Source organism: Lineus longissimus, chromosome 16, assembly GCF_910592395.1.
Source record: "Lineus longissimus chromosome 16, tnLinLong1.2, whole genome shotgun sequence".
NCBI lineage: Eukaryota > Metazoa > Nemertea > Pilidiophora > Heteronemertea > Lineidae > Lineus > Lineus longissimus.
Window position 1 is genome coordinate 6,017,960 of NC_088323.1, and position 18,791 is coordinate 6,036,750.

At 42.1% G+C, this 18,791-nt stretch overlaps 3 protein-coding genes across 5 annotated transcripts; 1 reads left to right on the plus strand and 2 right to left on the minus strand.

Moving 5' to 3' along the window:
- Nucleotides 1-17: 17 nt before the first annotated feature.
- Nucleotides 18-2,397, minus strand: LOC135500209 (rRNA N6-adenosine-methyltransferase METTL5-like). Its single transcript, XM_064791499.1, has 6 exons — nt 2,300-2,397; nt 1,719-1,872; nt 1,336-1,450; nt 983-1,173; nt 665-747; nt 18-414 (listed from the first exon to the last, which is right to left on the minus strand). The coding sequence occupies exons 2-6, from the start codon at nt 1,825-1,827 to the stop codon at nt 238-240; spliced, it is 675 nt and encodes a 224-aa protein (XP_064647569.1). The 5' UTR covers nt 1,828-1,872; nt 2,300-2,397; the 3' UTR covers nt 18-237.
- On the plus strand, nt 2,366-6,711 carry LOC135500208 (ELL-associated factor 1-like). Of its 2 annotated transcripts, XM_064791497.1 has the most exons (8): nt 2,366-2,600; nt 3,080-3,174; nt 3,364-3,500; nt 3,731-3,948; nt 4,429-4,455; nt 5,191-5,313; nt 5,556-5,612; nt 5,863-6,711. In XM_064791497.1, exons 1-8 carry the CDS (start codon nt 2,366-2,368, stop codon nt 5,904-5,906), a joined length of 936 nt encoding a protein of 311 aa, XP_064647567.1. In that variant the 3' UTR covers nt 5,907-6,711. The 2 variants fall into 2 exon arrangements, with proteins under 2 accessions (XP_064647567.1, XP_064647568.1); XM_064791498.1 differs by lacking the exon at nt 4,429-4,455.
- Nucleotides 6,712-12,865: 6,154 nt separating this feature from the next.
- Nucleotides 12,866-18,290, minus strand: LOC135500731 (male-specific lethal 1 homolog). Of its 2 annotated transcripts, none has more exons than XM_064792364.1 (5): nt 17,797-18,290; nt 15,806-15,969; nt 14,924-15,597; nt 14,597-14,669; nt 12,866-14,274 (listed from the first exon to the last, which is right to left on the minus strand). In XM_064792364.1, the coding sequence occupies exons 1-5, from the start codon at nt 18,214-18,216 to the stop codon at nt 14,166-14,168; spliced, it is 1,440 nt and encodes a 479-aa protein (XP_064648434.1). In that variant the 5' UTR covers nt 18,217-18,290; the 3' UTR covers nt 12,866-14,165. The 2 variants fall into 2 exon arrangements, with proteins under 2 accessions (XP_064648434.1, XP_064648435.1); XM_064792365.1 differs by lacking the exon at nt 17,797-18,290 and adding an exon at nt 16,661-16,890.
- Between the last annotated feature and the right edge of the window lie 501 nt (nt 18,291-18,791).

An 18,791-nucleotide genomic window follows, 5' to 3' on the forward strand; every position in this document is an offset into this window, starting at 1 on the left:
TTCTTTATTGTTTATGTACATGTAAATGCAGAATACTCCAGGTTTTATCATAACAAAAAATACTTCCTGTACCATTCTATCCTTCCTGTCCCTGCCCCATGGACAATTTTAGGGGTGTCTGCAAGAAACCAGTAACCCACATTTCGTTCTGTATTAATCGCTAATCAGTCCAGTTGTATTGTCACCCCTAAAAAGTTCTAGAAGTACCATCTAAAAGATATTCCCAATTTATCCTTGTCAGCTGGAACTTTTCTTAGCTGCTTTTGGTAACTTTTCAAATGAAAATCGAATGAAGTCCACTTCAATGTCAACACTGGTCTTTTTATGGAATTTGTAAGACGCTGGCAGATCGTAGCGTAGCTGAGCAAGAATGTCCATTTTTACACCCCATTCTGTGGCTTTCTTTTGTATGTGCTGAAATGGATAAGAAAAAGCATTAGAGTACTGGTAAAGACTAAAAGACCAACAGAGTGTCATTATTACTAAGCTGTTGGCTGCCCAGTCACCTTCCAATCAACAGTCATGACAGAAGTAGTATCTGGTATTCATCATCAATTGCTTACAGTATTGAACGATTCAAAATGTTGTGACCTCCAAGCTAGGTTTAAGTGACATGGTCCCTTCCCACAGAACTTTCCAAGTTGAAACTAAGTTTGTTACTCACCTCACGTGTGGCTGTCTTATGGAGGGAGTAGACAGCAGTGGTTGCCATTTCAATACCAAGCTTCAAAAACGCCATGTCAATACCTGAAAACAGAATGAAAAATATCAAGAGGGTTTTTTACCAGACCTGAGATCATTTACGGAACGCTATAGATGGGTTGTGTCCAGGACTTAAATTTGATGGACTTAAAGTGATGGACTTAAATTTCAGCTGAGAAGGATCAGACTGACTTGAAAATTTCTGGACAATTTATAATATTTATGTTGAAAACTAAAGTTTAAACCACTCTGGGTCAATATTCCCAATGTGAATATTTACCTTTGTTGTGCTTCGTCCCAAATGGCGGATTCATAATAACCGTATCAAACTTTTTCTGCCATTTTGTTAGTGTGACGTCTAGGTTGGCGAGGTCAATTTGAACAAGGTCTAGGTTATTTATCTGGAAATCACTGAAATTGCTAGAGCATATGTCCAGGGCATCATCATCAATGTCGAATCCTGTACAGTGGCTGAAACGTGAATGAATGTGATATATGATAAAGGCAGGAGAGTCGGAACAGATCACCCGCAGACAGCAGTTTGTCAACTCAGACATGTGCCATCAAATGAATAACCTTACATATTGTATATGTGTCATTCAGTTATATGTGACCATGGTCTTTAAGACTTACCTGCACCCCAACATAACTGCTCCCATGCTGAGGACTCCACATCCACACCCGAGGTCTGCCACGAGTTTATTCTCAATGTCGTCAAAACTGGCGCTGATAGTGTGCAACATCCGAGCTGAAAAATCATGTACAAGATTTAAATTCAGGCAAGATAAAAAATCAACCGACAAAACCTTTTAGGAATGTATGAGGACTTGTCTATTTTGTCATTGTCTTCACATAAGCTGGTGGGGCCGAAAGTTAAATTGTGACACCACAACCAATTTACGACAGGTGAGGGACATGCACTGATCGTGAAACTGTCCTCATGTGAAAGAATGTGGCAAAACTTTGCCTCCGATCACCTTACATAAATATTGGTAGAGTGCAGAAAATATTCACACCTGCAATATGAGGAGAAGTAGGATATTGCTCCAACAGGATTTTCGGCTCCTCAAATCCATCCACATCTTGTAGGTTTGACTCCAATTCCTTCAACTTCATTCTCGCCATGGTGATGTATGGGTTGGTTGATCAGCACCTCTAGAATACCATTATCTGAAGTTCAGTGATGTATAGGTTGGTTGGTGAGGACCTCTAGAATCAGTACTCTTATCCGAAATTTCGAACAGCCATTTGATAGTAACTGTACCAGTATTTTGCAGTTGTCGTGGTTGTGCCACTGTCTTCAATGAACTCAACAAAGATGTGACAAACTAAATCATGCATATTAATGAGGCTGACTTAGTTACTTTGTCTTTAATGATGTAGTAAACTATGTTGACGAATTGTGCCGACACTGGTTGTGCCAAGTTGTGACATTGGTTGTGACTATGTCCAGGACAAGACAACAGGTGCTGCCATCTACATCACAAATAAATAACTTTGATGAAAATGTCCCCAATAAAAAGTCATATTTCTCATCAATGAGGACATTAATTCTTATAAAAATAGGACCTATAATGACTCACATGTACATTCTTACCATTAAGTAAGGATTTATCAAAATATAAGCAGAGACTAGGGTGAAATATCAATTAAAGTAAAGAATATGAAAAAATTTCTTTTTCCAGTTTTAGCTCTGGTGGCAAATTTTAGAACTAAATTGCAACATGGCTTTTCCAGATTGTGTGAAAATGTTTCGAAATACTTGATTCCAAGGCGGAAGAAGGACGGAAATATTTTGAAAATGGAGGGATCACCTCTGGGACTCGATGATAAACCCCATGAACTGAAATTGGGCTCAAGTTTCAGTACAAAAGACCAGACTTTTCACTCAATTCGATGTATGTGTATACAATGTATAGTCATAGTGATAGTGTGTAGTGTCACACTGAGTGTGTATTAAGTGTTTACAATGAGAGCAACAGCTGTCTGGAGGTTTACCCTCAAGTTTCCTGTTTATTCTTGCATTGGTTTCGTGAAGCAGCGGAACATGTTTACAATCCCCGATCACGGCCCCAAAAAAGGTCATCAATAGGCCCTTGGCCTTTTCCAGATACGCCGTTACCACCTAGGTACGGCAAAACAAACTACCTTGACGATAGGTTTTTACGGTCAATGATGCCAGACAATGCCTCTCGAGCCATTGTCTGGCGTCTTGTACCGTGAAGATCTATTGTAAAGATGGTTTGTTTTGCTGACCCTATGTGGTACCGGCATATCTGGAAAGGGGCCTATTAAAATAATTGAATGCGATCAAAATGCGTAATTTCTAATCAGATTATTTGTAATTACGGCTACATAATTTTGTTTTTATTTGCAGATGACTTCAAGCCGGCCTCCATGGACACAAATCAAGTGGCCGCAGTACAAGTAGGGAAAGGAAATGAAGTCACTGTTTCTGTGCCTCATATTGAGGTATGTATTTTATCTGTCATACGTCATTATGACAAGGGTTGTTAACCAAAAAATACCCTCGTTCAGTTATTATCAGTGTACTTTGTCTCTTGACCAGAAATTGAACCTTTAACCTTCCTGTGGATACTAATATGTTGACACTACACCACACTTGGCACTGGGTTACTATTTTCCCTGTTTTATTTATAGGGTGCAAGTTCGAGTCATACAGACTTCAAAGGCAACAAACGTCCAAGTCAGAAGGATTGTGTCCTGATTATAGACCATGAGACTGGCGAGATTAAACTGGAAAAACTGAGTTATATGGTACAGTTGAAAAAAACAAGGTAGGCATCACTTTCTTGAGTACAATGTATGTTGTCCTGTCTGCATTGCATTCGAACTCGATGACCAGGGATACACTGTACAGAAGGTGGTATATGTGCAAAGTCGTTTGCAAGAATGAAAAATATGTTTTCCTCTGTAACTTTTTATTGTAAAGTTTATAATCATCAGTTATCATTTAATCAACTTAAAAACTGAAATGTATTAACCATTAACCTGTTGTTCACTTCAGGAGTGTTCCTGCAGCATATCGAGGACAGCAGCTTAATCGTCCATCAACCCCAATAGAGCAGCCGATAAAAACCAAGGATGTGAAAACGTCCCCCGGCAAGACAAAAATAGCTTCCAAGCCAACAGCGATGGCTGCCCATGCTCGACCGAGTCCTGTGTACAGCCGCCCGAGCCCCTCAAGTCAAGAATCTCCTGTTCCTACTCCTGAGACAAAAAGAGGTAAATTCCACCAAAAAAAACACCTCTGCAAGCTGGTAAATCATGAAGTGGCATTTTAGTCAAATTGAAGCATTTAAGGAGGAGAATCCAGCCACCAGAGAATGTCATTTCTTATTCTTCAGAATGCTTTAGATAAGGCTGCTTTGAAGCTAAGGCCATCGGCTTGAATTTTTGACAATATTATGTGGTCAAAAGTAAACATACTCTTATCCTGATAAGTATGGTGCTTACTTCACATAAATGAAAAAATTGCTGCAAAAGAGTTGCATCTAAATCAGATATATTGACATCAGTGCTAGAAAATCCTATCAACTGTTCTTAGCTGAAGGGATAATTTAAGTTCATCAGTTGCCTCCTAAAGTCAGTATAATCGGTTAACTGAGGGGGGAATCAGATTGGTTTATCGTAACAACATAATCACCAGATGATAGACGTAGAATTAAATAAATCTTAACCAGGTTTTTTCCATGATTTTTTTAGCAAGTTCACCTGATTGGTTTGAAACAGGTAAAAGTGGTATATTTTGTTTCATCTTTGGGAGCATGTGGCTTTGTGGTCGAACTTTAATTCAGGTGCAGATCTATATAATTTCCTCATCAAGCAGGATGGTCATTGCTCTATACTGTTGTTGTATATCTAGACCATGGTCTTGGGTCCTGGATCTATACACGTAGAATGCTTTCTTTGTTGTAAGTAATGCTTTGCTTATTGAGTTAGTTATGTTGGAAAAGCTTTTACACAGATTTGCACTATAGGCAGGAGCTTGGGCATATAATTGGCTGTCTTCGGGTGAATATTATCTAGAATATAGAAGGATAAGTCGTTATTAATTCTTGGTATTATGCAATGTTTAGCAGGGCTTAGGATGGGTTAGATTTAGATTTAGCGATATTCCTCGTGCAAGAATGAATAGCTTTGATGTTCCGTTAGAGAGGAGAGACCCCTATCGGTGACTTAAGGAACTTAATCTAACCTACCTGGCTCCTGCCTATGCTTTGTCTCCCATGGTACATATGCAAGATCATAGAAGATTCAATTATATTTTGATTAAGTCAAAGCAAAGTGCTGGTATCCAAAGTATTGTTATGCATGTCGCTATTGTGCTTGCATGTGTTTTTCCTCAGTAAATTGCATTGCACAAACGAGCGATTTGAATTGCCGCCACCTGCAATTATAATCGCTGCAATGTGCAACGAAAGCATGTGTACAGCTTTAATTCAACCACTCACTTTTCTTCTTCAGTTGAGGCTGCATCCGTTGGCATCATGACAGACAGTTCAGGTAGTGATTCCGGTTCAAGTAGCGGGAGTGACTCAGAATCAGAATCTGAGAAGCCACCAGCAAAAGTCGTAAAGCATAATCCAGGTATTGATTTGTTTTCTCTTTGGGGTTCAGTACCAGTCACTCTGAGATTTGGCGGGATGAGAATTGTTTCTGTGCCACTGCGTTTATTTTCCAATTGAGCCCTGTTTTCAGATATTAATCTGACACCCCAACCTCTCCTAGATCACTTTGGGCAAAATTTGATTTCTTAATACTGAAATTGTGGTGTTGTTTATGCTAAATATACTCTTGCATTTTCTAATCAACTTTCATTTGATCTTCAGTTGCCAATGTTAATTCCTCAGACAACTCTCACTCCAAGCACTTCATGAGTACATTATGTAAGTAATCTTAGTTGGTAAATAATCCTGGATTGTTTTCTGTACAAATCATCTCTGTATCAAACCCTGTCCTTGTGGCTGGCAAACATAAATTGCCCAATTTGATCTTGCAAGAAACATCTGTAGAGTTTTTAAGTATTCTCATCCATTGATAGTGTGTATTCTCATCCTTTAACTGATAACGAATATTTATCCTCACCCTTTAACTCTATATAGTCAGAGTCTGAAATTTCCATTTTGTCTGTTACAGGTGAAGATCTCCAGCTCAGTGAATCAGGAAGTGATAGCGACTGATTTATATCTCTGCGTATGTTGAAAACTGGGGGAATCACACTCTGGTTGCCAGAGATGAGGTGTTTATATGTCTGGAGGCTGAACTCTATCTGTTTTATGTAGATTTCGTCCAAGAAACCACTGTCCACAATTCTCCAGTCTAAAATGTTCTCTGAGCGGGTCATTGTCTTGTCCACTGTACCCATGTGTACTAGATCTCTTCGAGAATTTTTTTACGATCACCTCCAAGGTAGATTATCAAAATTGGCGCTGTTAAGTTCTTATAACAAATATGTGCATTTTATACATATCTGGCAAATACAATGTAGTATTAAATTTCTGAGCCAAAAATGGAAATAGTTTGTGTGACATTGAGTAGTGTTAGTGATGTCACAGACAGCATCTTCTGTGACATAATACATTGTAATACAAGTGAAGTCATGATTTGTGAGTGACGTCACAATTTGTGTGTGACTTCACCTGTATTGTACTTGCATTTTGCTTGTATCTCTGTTACTATTTATTGCATGGCAGTAAAAGAAATATATTCATGATCAGCGCATTCAAAATGATTTCAACGGACAGTCACGTAATTGAAAGCATTTTATTTGTGCTTTGAAATGGTTGTTCTTGGACCATAAAATGGTTCAGTCATGCCGAGACAATGTAATCCATTTCGAAGCAAATGATCTTGTCTCTTCCAGTTCGAAGACACAAATTCTTGCTAGTATATATATTTGTCAAAAATGTACTATTGTCTATTTCATGTTGTAATTATTTTCATACCTGTACTTGGAAGAGATATATTATTAAAGTTATTTCAGACAGAAAAGTTGGTGTTTCTTCTAATTGGTTCACAGCTTCCTTAGACGGATTCTCTGCACTACATGTAGGCCACTTGAGGCACCATTTCGCAATACTGTATCTATGAGGAGACCACTCTAGCACCATATCTCAATGCTCCATCTACATGTAGGCCACTCGAGGCACCATGTCGCAATGCTGTATCTATGAGGAGACCACTCTAGCACCATATCTCAATGCTCCATCTACATGTAGGCCACTCAAGACACCATGTCGCAATGCTGTATCTATGAGGAGACCACTCTAGCACCATATCTTAATGCTCCATCTACATGTAGGCCACTCGAGGCACCATGTCACAATGCTGTATCTATGAGGAGACCACTCTAGCACCATATCTCAATACTCTATCTACATCTATAAACCCCCGTCTTTCACAACCAATGACCTGTGTAGCAGGAGGCATAGTCCCCTGTCTCTCACAACATGTGGTTCATGTAGCAGGACATATAAACCCCTGTCTTTCACAACCAATGACCAGTGTAGCAGGAGGCATACTGTCCTGCCTCTCACAACGTGTGGTTCATGAAGCAGGACGTATAAACCCCTGTCTTTCACAACCAATGACCGGTGTAGCAGGAGGCATAGTCCCCTGTCGCTCACAACATGTGGTTCGTGTAGCAGGACGTATAAACCCCTGTCTTTTACAACCAATGACCGGTGTAGCAGGAGGCATAGTCCCCTGTCTCTCACAACATGTGGTTCGTGTAGCAGGACGTATAAACCCCTGTCTTTCACAACCAATGACCGGTGTAACAGGAGGCATAGTCCCCTGTCACTCACAACATGTGGTTCGTGTAGCAGGACGTATAAACCCCTGTCTTTTACAACCAATGACCGCTGTAGCAGGAGGCATAGTCCCCTGTCTCTCACAACATGTGGTTCGTGTAGCAGGACGTATAAACCCCTGTCTTTCACAACCAATGACCAGTGTAACAGGAGGTATAGTCCACTGAGCCTCACAACATGTGGTTCGTGTAGCAGGACGTATAAACCCCTGTCTTTCACAACCAATGACCAGTGTAGCAGGAGGCATAGTCCCCTCCCTGTCTCTCACAACATGTGGTTCATGTAGCAGGACATATAAACCCCTGTCTTTCACAATCAATGACCAGTGTAGCAGGAGGCATAGTCCTCTGTCTCTCACAACATGTGGTTCATGTAGCAGGACATATAAAGCCCCGTCTTTCACAACCAATGACCGGAGTAACAGGAGGCATAGTGTCCTGTCTCTCACAACATGTGGTTCATGTAGCAGGACATATAAAGCCCCGTCTTTCACAACCAATGACCGGTGTAACAGGAGGCATAGTGTCCTGTCTCTCACAACATGTGGTTCATGTAGCAGGACATATAAACCCCTGTCTTTCACAATCAATGACCGGTGTAGCAGGAGGCATGGTGTCCTGTCTCTCACAACACGTGGTTCGTGTAGCAGGACATATAAAGCCCCGTCTTTCACAACCAATGACCGGTGTAACAGGAGGCATAGTCCCCTGTCTCTCACAACATGTGGTTCGTGTAGCAGGACGTATAAACCCCTGTCTTTCACAACCAATGACCGGTGTAACAGGAGGCATAGTCCCCTGTCTCTCACAACATGTGGTTCGTGTAGCAGGACGTATAAACCCCTGTCTTTCACAACCAATGACCGGTGTATCAGGAGGCATAGTCCCCTGTCTCTCACAACATGTGGTTCGTGTAGCAGGACGTATAAACCCCTGTCTTTCACAACCTATGACCGGTGTGGCAGGAGGCACTGTCCCCTGTCTCTCACAACATGTGGTTCGTGTAGCAGGAGGAATAAACCCCTGTCTTTCACAACCAATGACCAGTGTAACAGGAGGCATAGTCCCCTGTCTCTCACAACATGAGGTTCATGTAGCAGGACGTTTAAACCCCGGTCTTTCACAACCTATGACCAGTGTAACAGGAGGCATAGTGTCCTGTCTCTCACAACATGTGGTTTGTGTAGCAGGACGTATAAACCCCTGTCTTTCACAACCTATGACCAGTGTAACAGGAGGCATAGTCCCCTGTCTCTCACAACATGAGGTTCATGTAGCAGGACGTATAAACCCCGGTCTTTCACAACCTATGACCAGTGTAACAGGAGGCATAGTGTCCTGTCTCTCACAACATGTGGTTCGTGTTGCAGGAGGTATAAACCCCTGTCTTTCACAACCAATGACCAGTGTAACAGGAGGCATAGTCCCCTGTCTCTCACAACATGAGGTTCATGTAGCAGGACGTATAAACCCCTGTCTTTCACAACCGATGAACGGTGTAACAGGAGGCATAGTACCCTGTCTCTCACAACATGAGGTTCATGTAGCAGGACGTATAAACCCCTGTCTTTCACAACCGATGAACGGTGTAACAGGAGGCATAGTCCCCTGTCTCTCACAACATGAGGTTCATGTAGCAGGACGTATAAACCCCGGTCTTTTACAACCTATGACCGGTGTAACAGGAGGCATAGTCCTCTGTCTCTCACAACATGAGGTTCATGTAGCAGGACGTATAAACCCCGGTCTTTCACAACCTATGACCGGTGTAGCAGGAGGCACTGTCCCCTGTCTCTCACAACATGTGGTTCATGTAGCAGGACGTATAAACCCCTGTCTTTCACAACCTATGACCAGTGTAGCAGGAGGCATAGTCCCCTGTCTCTCACAACATGAGGTTCATGTAGCAGGACGTATAATCCCCGGTCTTTCACAACCTATGACCGGTGTAGCAGGAGGCATAGTCCCCTGTCGCTCACAACATGAGGTTCATGTAGCAGGACGTATAAACACCCGTCTGTCACAACCAATGACCGGTGTAGCAGGAGGCATAGTCCCCTGTCGCTCACAACATGAGGTTCATGCAGCAGGACGTATAAACCCCCGTCTTTCACAACCAATGACCGGTGTAGCAGGAGGCATAGTCCCCTGTCGCTCACAACATGAGGTTCATGTAGTAGGACGTATAAACACCTGTCTGTCACAACCAATGACCGGTGTAGCAGGAGGCATAGTCCCCTGTCGCTCACAACATGAGGTTCATGTAGTAGGACGTATAAACACCTGTCTGTCACAACCAATGACCGGTGTAGCAGGAGGCATAGTCCCCTGTCGCTCACAACATGAGGTTCATGTAGCAGGACATATAAACCCCTGTCTGTCACAACCAATGACTGGTGTAGGAGGAGGCATAGTCCCCTGTCTCTCACAACACGTGGTTCCTGTAGCAGGACGTATAAACCCCTGTCTTTCACAACCTATGACCAGTGTAACAGGAGGCATAGTCCTCTGTCTCTCACAACACGTGGTTCCTGTAGCAGGACGTATAAACCCCTGTCTTTCACAACCTATGACCAGTGTAACAGGAGGCATAGTCCTCTGTCTCTCACAACACGTGGTTCATGTAGCAGGACATATAAACCCCTGTCTGTCACAACCAATGACTGGTGTAGGAGGAGGCATAGTCCCCTGTCTCTCACAACACGTGGTTCCTGTAGCAGGACGTATAAACCCCTGTCTTTCACAACCTATGACCAGTGTAACAGGAGGCATAGTCCTCTGTCTCTCACAACACGTGGTTCCTGTAGCAGGACGTATAAACCCCTGTCTTTCACAACCTATGACCAGTGTAACAGGAGGCATAGTCCTCTGTCTCTCACAACACGTGGTTCATGTAGCAGGACATATAAACCCCTGTCTGTCACAACCAATGACTGGTGTAGGAGGAGGCATAGTCCCCTGTCTCTCACAACACGTGGTTCCTGTAGCAGGACGTATAAACCCCTGTCTTTCACAACCTATGACCAGTGTAACAGGAGGCATAGTCCTCTGTCTCTCACAACACGTGGTTCCTGTAGCAGGACGTATAAACCCCTGTCTTTCACAACCTATGACCAGTGTAACAGGAGGCATAGTCCTCTGTCTCTCACAACACGTGGTTCCTGTAGCAGGACGTATAAACCCCTGTCTTTCACAACCTATAACCAGTGTAACAGGAGGCATAGTCCTCTGTCTCTCACAACACGTGGTTCCTGTAGCAGGACGTATAAACCCCTGTCTTTCACAACCTATGACCAGTGTAACAGGAGGCATAGTGTCCTGTCTCTCACAACATGTGGTTCCTGTAGCAGGACGTATAAACCCGTCTTTCACAACCAATGACGGGTGTAACAGGAGGCATGGAGACAATGTGCAGACAATTGAGGACCTGTTTTACTTCCTTTGTCAACTATCAGTGACAATCTCCTGGCATGCAACAGATGCTCCGCACTCAAAAAAGTGCCATATTTCAGTCAAATAAAAAACAAACTCAAAAATAAACAATTATTACTTTTTTCGCCAAAAAAGTTAACTTGGTACAAACTAAGTTGCCTATTTTCATAATAAATCACAAAATCTATACAAACATTATTTCATCATCAATTACATGTACACATGAACTATTTATCCCCTGTCTCTCACAACATGAGGTTCATGTAGCAGGACGTTTAAACCCCGGTCTTTCACAACCTATGACCAGTGTAACAGGAGGCATAGTGTCCTGTCTCTCACAACATGTGGTTTGTGTAGCAGGACGTATAAACCCCTGTCTTTCACAACCTATGACCAGTGTAACAGGAGGCATAGTCCCCTGTCTCTCACAACATGAGGTTCATGTAGCAGGACGTATAAACCCCGGTCTTTCACAACCTATGACCAGTGTAACAGGAGGCATAGTGTCCTGTCTCTCACAACATGTGGTTCGTGTTGCAGGAGGTATAAACCCCTGTCTTTCACAACCAATGACCAGTGTAACAGGAGGCATAGTCCCCTGTCTCTCACAACATGAGGTTCATGTAGCAGGACGTATAAACCCCTGTCTTTCACAACCGATGAACGGTGTAACAGGAGGCATAGTCCCCTGTCTCTCACAACATGAGGTTCATGTAGCAGGACGTATAAACCCCTGTCTTTCACAACCGATGAACGGTGTAACAGGAGGCATAGTCCCCTGTCTCTCACAACATGAGGTTCATGTAGCAGGACGTATAAACCCCGGTCTTTTACAACCTATGACCGGTGTAACAGGAGGCATAGTCCTCTGTCTCTCACAACATGAGGTTCATGTAGCAGGACGTATAAACCCCGGTCTTTCACAACCTATGACCGGTGTAGCAGGAGGCACTGTCCCCTGTCTCTCACAACATGTGGTTCATGTAGCAGGACGTATAAACCCCTGTCTTTCACAACCTATGACCGGTGTAGCAGGAGGCACTGTCCCCTATCTCTCACAACATGTGGTTTGTGTAGCAGGAGGAATAAACCCCTGTCTTTCACAACCAATGACCAGTGTAACAGGAGGCATAGTCCCCTGTCTCTCACAACATGAGGTTCATGTAGCAGGACGTATAAACCCCTGTCTTTCACAACCTATGACCAGTGTAACAGGAGGCATAGTGTCCTGTCTCTCACAACATGTGGTTCGTGTAGCAGGACGTATAAAGCCCTGTCTTTCACAACCAATGACCAGTGTAACAGGAGGCATAGTCCCCTGTCTCTCACAACATGAGGTTCATGTAGCAGGACGTATAAAGCCCTGTCTTTCACAACCTATGACCAGTGTAGCAGGAGGCATAGTCCCCTGTCTCTCACAACATGAGGTTCATGTAGCAGGACGTATAAACCCCGGTCTTTCACAACCTATGACCGGTGTAGCAGGAGGCATAGTCCCCTGTCGCTCACAACATGAGGTTCATGTAGCAGGACATATAAACCCCTGTCTTTCACAACCTATGACCAGTGTAACAGGAGGCATAGTCCTCTGTCTCTCACAACACGTGGTTCCTGTAGCAGGACGTATAAACCCCTGTCTTTCACAACCTATGACCAGTGTAACAGGAGGCATAGTGTCCTGTCTCTCACAACATGTGGTTCCTGTAGCAGGACGTATAAACCCGTCTTTCACAACCAATGACGGGTGTAACAGGAGGCATGGAGACAATGTGCAGACAATTGAGGACCTGTTTTACTTCCTTTGTCAACTATCAGTGACAATCTCCTGGCATGCAACAGATGCTCCGCACTCAAAAAAGTGCCATATTTCAGTCAAATAAAAAACAAACTCAAAAATAAACAATTATTACTTTTTTCGCCAAAAAAGTTAACTTGGTACAAACTAAGTTGCCTATTTTCATAATAAATCACAAAATCTATACAAACATTATTTCATCATCAATTACATGTACACATGAACTATTTACAAGACAGGCGAGTGCCAGACCACCAGCCAAATCAACAGGGTTTCACCAATGATTCCTTATCCATAAATATTTTAGATTCTTACAGTAGGGGGGTTGTTGCACGCTGATGAAAAGTTATTGGTTATGGTTAAGTCTAACCAGCCGTGAATGCTGCTGGTCTAATAGATACACACGAGAACCATCATGAACAATATTTGTGCCTGGGTTATTGAACTACCGAAACACTTTCTCATTTCCAAGGTCTGGCCAGTTGGCCAGTTGGAAGGCCAGCCCGATTCTAGGCAAGCTGGGGAATTGATACACCAGGGTGACTAACAAATAGAGGAAAATAGCTGTCGACTTATCATGAGGTATTTTGGCCATATTTTGCATACTGGGTCTAACACCGGTCTAAGTATCACCTATTGTACACATCACTTATTTGACAGCCCAAAGCACAAGTTAAAAGCTAGAACATCAAAATCCATCCAGACCATAGCGTAATACACATAATTTCTCACCTCATAACATCCATTCAGAGGCCACAGAGATGCCCAACTGGAAAGACTCCAGAAAAGGCCAGGTCCACTTCCCTCAATTGCCCATCCCTGACTTCAATATTCATTAGCATACAACAGCAAAAGTGCTCCAAAATGGCTTAAAGCCCAATCATCCTACTCAGCACATAAGCTCATCCATTTACATGATATCAATTAAAATTTGGAAATAAAATATTTTATCAGCATACATATACAGAATCAGCAAGGAAGACCACATCAAGAAAGTTTTTCAAAATACAAATCCTGCTTCAACAATCAAGACTCAAGTTTAGTTTCCCAAAGCGGGCATTCTACACAAATTTGCTCCTCATTTCATAAACAGAGGTTCCCTCAAAATGCATCTTATCGCAATTTTTAAATCCCCATTTTATTTGACATTTGGCGTTCACTGAGCCTCGTTTGTCAAGATGTCAAACTGGCGACAATAACCTGATGATCAACATCTTTTCATCTTAAGCAATTGGGCAATGGGCTTCTCCAGTTCCTGCAATCATAATTTGCACTACATTGAAATATAAAACCAGACCTCACAGTCACAAAAAGTAAAGCGCAGTCTCTGAACAACAAGTCAATAAATGCAATTTCATGAGGTGGGACGAGGTCAGAGCACCATCCAAGAAGAGCGGACAACTATCTTTTGCGGAAGCGACTCTGCTGCTGTTTCTGCTTTTCCTCCTTTTCCTTACGGTCCTCCTCCTTCTCTCGCTTGGCGATGTCGAACCATGGAAGACTGAATTCACTGGAAACAAAAATTACACATTTTAAATTAGTGGACCTGCCTATGCCTTAAAAAAGCAAACTGAATACAAACGCTGTGTTGGAACTACCACTTACAACTTCAGCCATATCAAAGGTCGTATTGGGTGATAGACAACAGGTATTTACTTGGAATACTGCCTCTTAAAATTACTGATGATAGAAATACTTGAAAATATCACCCACAACCAGACTATCGTCTGGAAGAAAGCCAAAGTTTTGAATTTTTGAGTTGACTATCGTTATCAAAGATTTATTCACCAAAGTTGATAAATGTCCAGAGTAGAACGTATATCGGTACTTACTTTTTCTTCTTATATGGCAGTGGATACCCGAACACATTTACAGGAATGTCACCAGTTATTTCAAGAAATTTGGCTGAAAGGAAGAGTGAAAGATTGAGAACCGTTTTTAAAACTTTAGTACACTAAATAAAGTAGGGCATGACTTGACCAGAATCCTTCCTCTCCCTCCCTTTCTTCAGAACTACTATACATTTTCGCGTACATGACGGCGCTGAACACTGCCCTTTTTCTAAGTTTACCCTGCCGTTTTCTTTGCACATTTCCAAAATCCCCCTCCTTCCAAATTTCTGGAAGAAATACAACGCAAACTTGCCAGCATCAACTCACCTTCATCAAGTATTGGACAGAACGTCGTCACCATCTCATTCTTCTTACTCTTTGGCGGGCTGGATGCACCATATCGGCCAGACTTCAACTTCTCGTACATGCGCTGTTCCCGCATCCGCTGAATATCCCAACGTTTACGCCGCTTTTCGTCATTTTCCGACTTCTGGTGGCGTTTTAGATAAATCTCATCTTCCATATTCTCGGTGCCTTCAAGAGCGTAACAATTTGACACCGGGTGAAACCGCCATTTTGGGACTTCGACTCTTGCACGTTTTTTTCGATTTGGACTCTCAGGGACTTTTGCAACGACTTCAAGCGCTTTATAATCTACACATGGTACATAAAATGTTTTGTCCGTTTTCACGATCTCCCCGACTTCTTCTAACTTTCGTTTCACTGGTTTCAAACGGAATTCTACTCTGCTTGGTGCAGGTAAGTTTACATTGGGGTCATATTTGTCTATTTTAACAGGTGATGCCTCTGGTTGTTTGCTTCGTAATTCAATGCCTGATGGCGATGCCAACCCCTTCTCTGCTGTTTCTGTGCGCTTTTTTACTCTATTACTGAGTAAGTTATTTACACGGGCTTTGTTGCGGTTTTTCCCTGGCGTTCCTTGGTCCTTATTGGGAGTGTTCAAGTTTCGTCTGTTTGGCGTTCGCTGCTCACCATGTCTCCTGGAAAGCGAAAAAAGATTAATGCTCATGTCTGCTAGCGCAGTTTAATTCCCAGATTCCATTTTTCTGCTAGACAGTCCTAACCAGGTGACAAACTACATGTTCCGTCATAACCCGGATCACTATCATAAATATCAAAATTGCTCTTCAGATACAGGTTTTGCACCCTCCAAAAAACTTCCACTTAAATCCCAAGCCTTGGTTTTACCTTCTAATACTTTTTTCTGGTGTCCTCATAGCTTGCACTGGAAGATGAAGCGTCCTCTCTGATGTAACACCGGGAATGTCTGATGGAAGTGGTGCATCTACTCCGTCGCCCTTCTGTTTCAGCAACGACATACGCCGTTCCATGCGCTCCAAACGACATTTTAACTGCAACGAAAAATAAGGGACAAAATCATAACACTGCATTTTTCAGTCATTCTATTTTTGCACCCGGGCTCATTTCTTCACCACCACCCCACTCTTGAAAATTGTGGTCTTTGGTCACTTGGACAGGATTTCATCTCAAGGTCACAGTAGACAAAGGGGATTGATGATGCAGTAACCAATGGCTTAGGAGCTCTGTCCTGGATGTTTAAAGACGTCACCAGCTTGAAAATAAGGGTTCCTCTTCGTTCTAGATTAGGATAGTGAAAGTGAGATAGATTTTAAGACTTATCACATCATATGGCCACAGACTACAAAGGGGAAAGTTGAAATTGTCTCTGCCACCAGACAACACTGATTGTTGATTGTCCCTGGTACCAGGCAGCACCAGTCTACATGTATTGTTTGTAGGTCAAATACCAGGGTACACAGTATGGACTGGACGTTTTCTGCACCTCAGTCATAGTCTCAGCCCCCCCCCTCCCCAAACAGTGAAAAGTACTATCCCCACCCTTATGCCTCGGCAGACAACAAATACTCATGCCCAACACACACAACCCCATGCTATAACCCTGCTGCGTGCATACAATAACAACAATGCTCACTCAATCAGCAGTGTATCCCAATACACACAAACCCCATACAGTGTTCTGGGTATAGCACAGACAGTGTAATGCCCTTGAATGTGTTATACCTGGCCATACCAGTACGATTCTGGTATCATCTTGAATGGAGACTTTAAACAATTTGGAAGCAAAACATTGGTCATTTTGCAAAATTTATCCACAACCGTCTCAATCAGACCACTACTCTCTGCTCTGACGACTTGCAAGGAGGTCTGGCCGTTAGATTCTTTGTTCATGGCATTTACATCTGCCCCTATATTGTGTACTGGCACATGTATACAGTGCTACTAATGGATCAGTCTGGATAGGTCATGTGATCTACATAATGAATAAACCAGTCTGATCAAGTTTAGAGTGGGATATTTGAATGGGAGACTTGATGGGGTTACTTATCTCATTTCCCAGCCCCAGCGATGTATCCAATTAATTTAAAAATAATTCTTTTATAAATTAAAGAGGTAACCCTCTTTTTCCTTTGATGTTGTCACAAAATTAAAATTGTCAGATGTAATAAGCAGTTATTCTGGTCACTTTAGTGGTTGGCATAAATACCTGCCTAATTTTTATACTGAGGTAATTAACATATTCGAGAGGCCATCCTTTCCTGTAGTGAGGATGATTATGAAGAATCTATTAGATTACTTACTTCTAGAATGGTGACGGCTCATTTGAATATCCCAACAAACTCAATGAAGGCAATGTGTAAACAAGCGCACGTCAATAAAATATGAATGTCAATGGCCCAACAGCAACAAATTGAACAATTTGTGAGGGGTCCTGCTCTTTAATTGCTTACTAAAATGCACAGTTCAGCTTTAAAAATTGGTTCATACAGAGGTCACGGATTGACCCGGAAGTAAAACAAAAACAAAATGCACCTCTGAAAACGACTAAAAATCACACCAAAACCAATGTAGTCTGGCTCTCAAAATGTTTTTAATGGAAAGCTTGATCATTCTGCTATGTATTATGCATATCACATCAGCAAAGCGTGGCTCAACAATCAAACAAATCGCCAAAGAATCTGTAAAGTTTAACACCGACATTTTAAAAGCGCATGCCGCATCATCAAACTCGCATCATCTCATCTGTCATTTTTTTTCTTGCTCATTTTTCTTACACAGAAACAAACACTGAAGTCTAAACTAAAATCGAAAGAGAATATATACGACTAGTAATCTTGATAACAAAATACGGATCTTACCGCGTCTTTTTCCGCAGCCAAAGTTCTGATGAGACGATCTTTCGCGAGCAGAAGTTGTTGTTGATGTTGGATCATTCCAAGATGAAGAATCAGCATCTCTTTCAAGTGCGCGGATTCTTGATTCCCAGCACTCGTCTGCTTTAGAATTTTTTGGATATTGTCATCCGCATTCTGAACTGTCATATTCTCAATTTTCTCGCTAATCGACCCAGACATGATGGTTTTATCTACATTTTCCTGCGACGAAACCGACAAAGCGCCCCCACCGTCGTCGGTTTTCAACGACGGCGCCAGATCAGTTTTTTCGATCTCAAAACCAGGCGAAGATTTCGATATTCTCCTCATCTGTACAGCTTGTCGACTGTCTGGTTTGGTTCTTTGGCATATAGTCAATTCAGATTTCATGTTAAATCCCCTCATAAGACACCAACAGGGTAGTTATTGGTCTCTAAACACAAGAAATTCGCGGTTGGTAATCCATAACAAAATTTCGAAGCGATCAGGAAGTGACGTACCCTCATCATTTCGCGCGCACTTGCCGGCTGTTGACAAAAACAAAAAGTCCGTAAATGCTTGGGTAAATCGTAATTTGTTCACTGTTTAAGTTATAGCAATCACGTTATACTTAGGTATGATAAGTATTAACTTGTCATTTTTGTCAAATATATCCGCATTCGTGCCTAAATAGTCGCAATTTATGACTCTTTAAATTCAAGTTTGCGGACGAATACAATATTGGGAGTCTGTGTAAAAATTGAGATATTTTAGCGTTTTAACAAAAAAATCTATTAAGAATCCTCAATCAAATAATCAAGACCCAAAAACAATGTCTTATAAATGTGAAAAGATAGCAACTACTTTAGTTGATACATCAGATTGAACATGACATTGTACGCTTAATCAAAATGTATAAAAATCAAATGTACACTTCAGTGATCATGACCAAGATGTATAACTACGCTGCGCTTATTCTACACAAAGTATTCAATTACTAA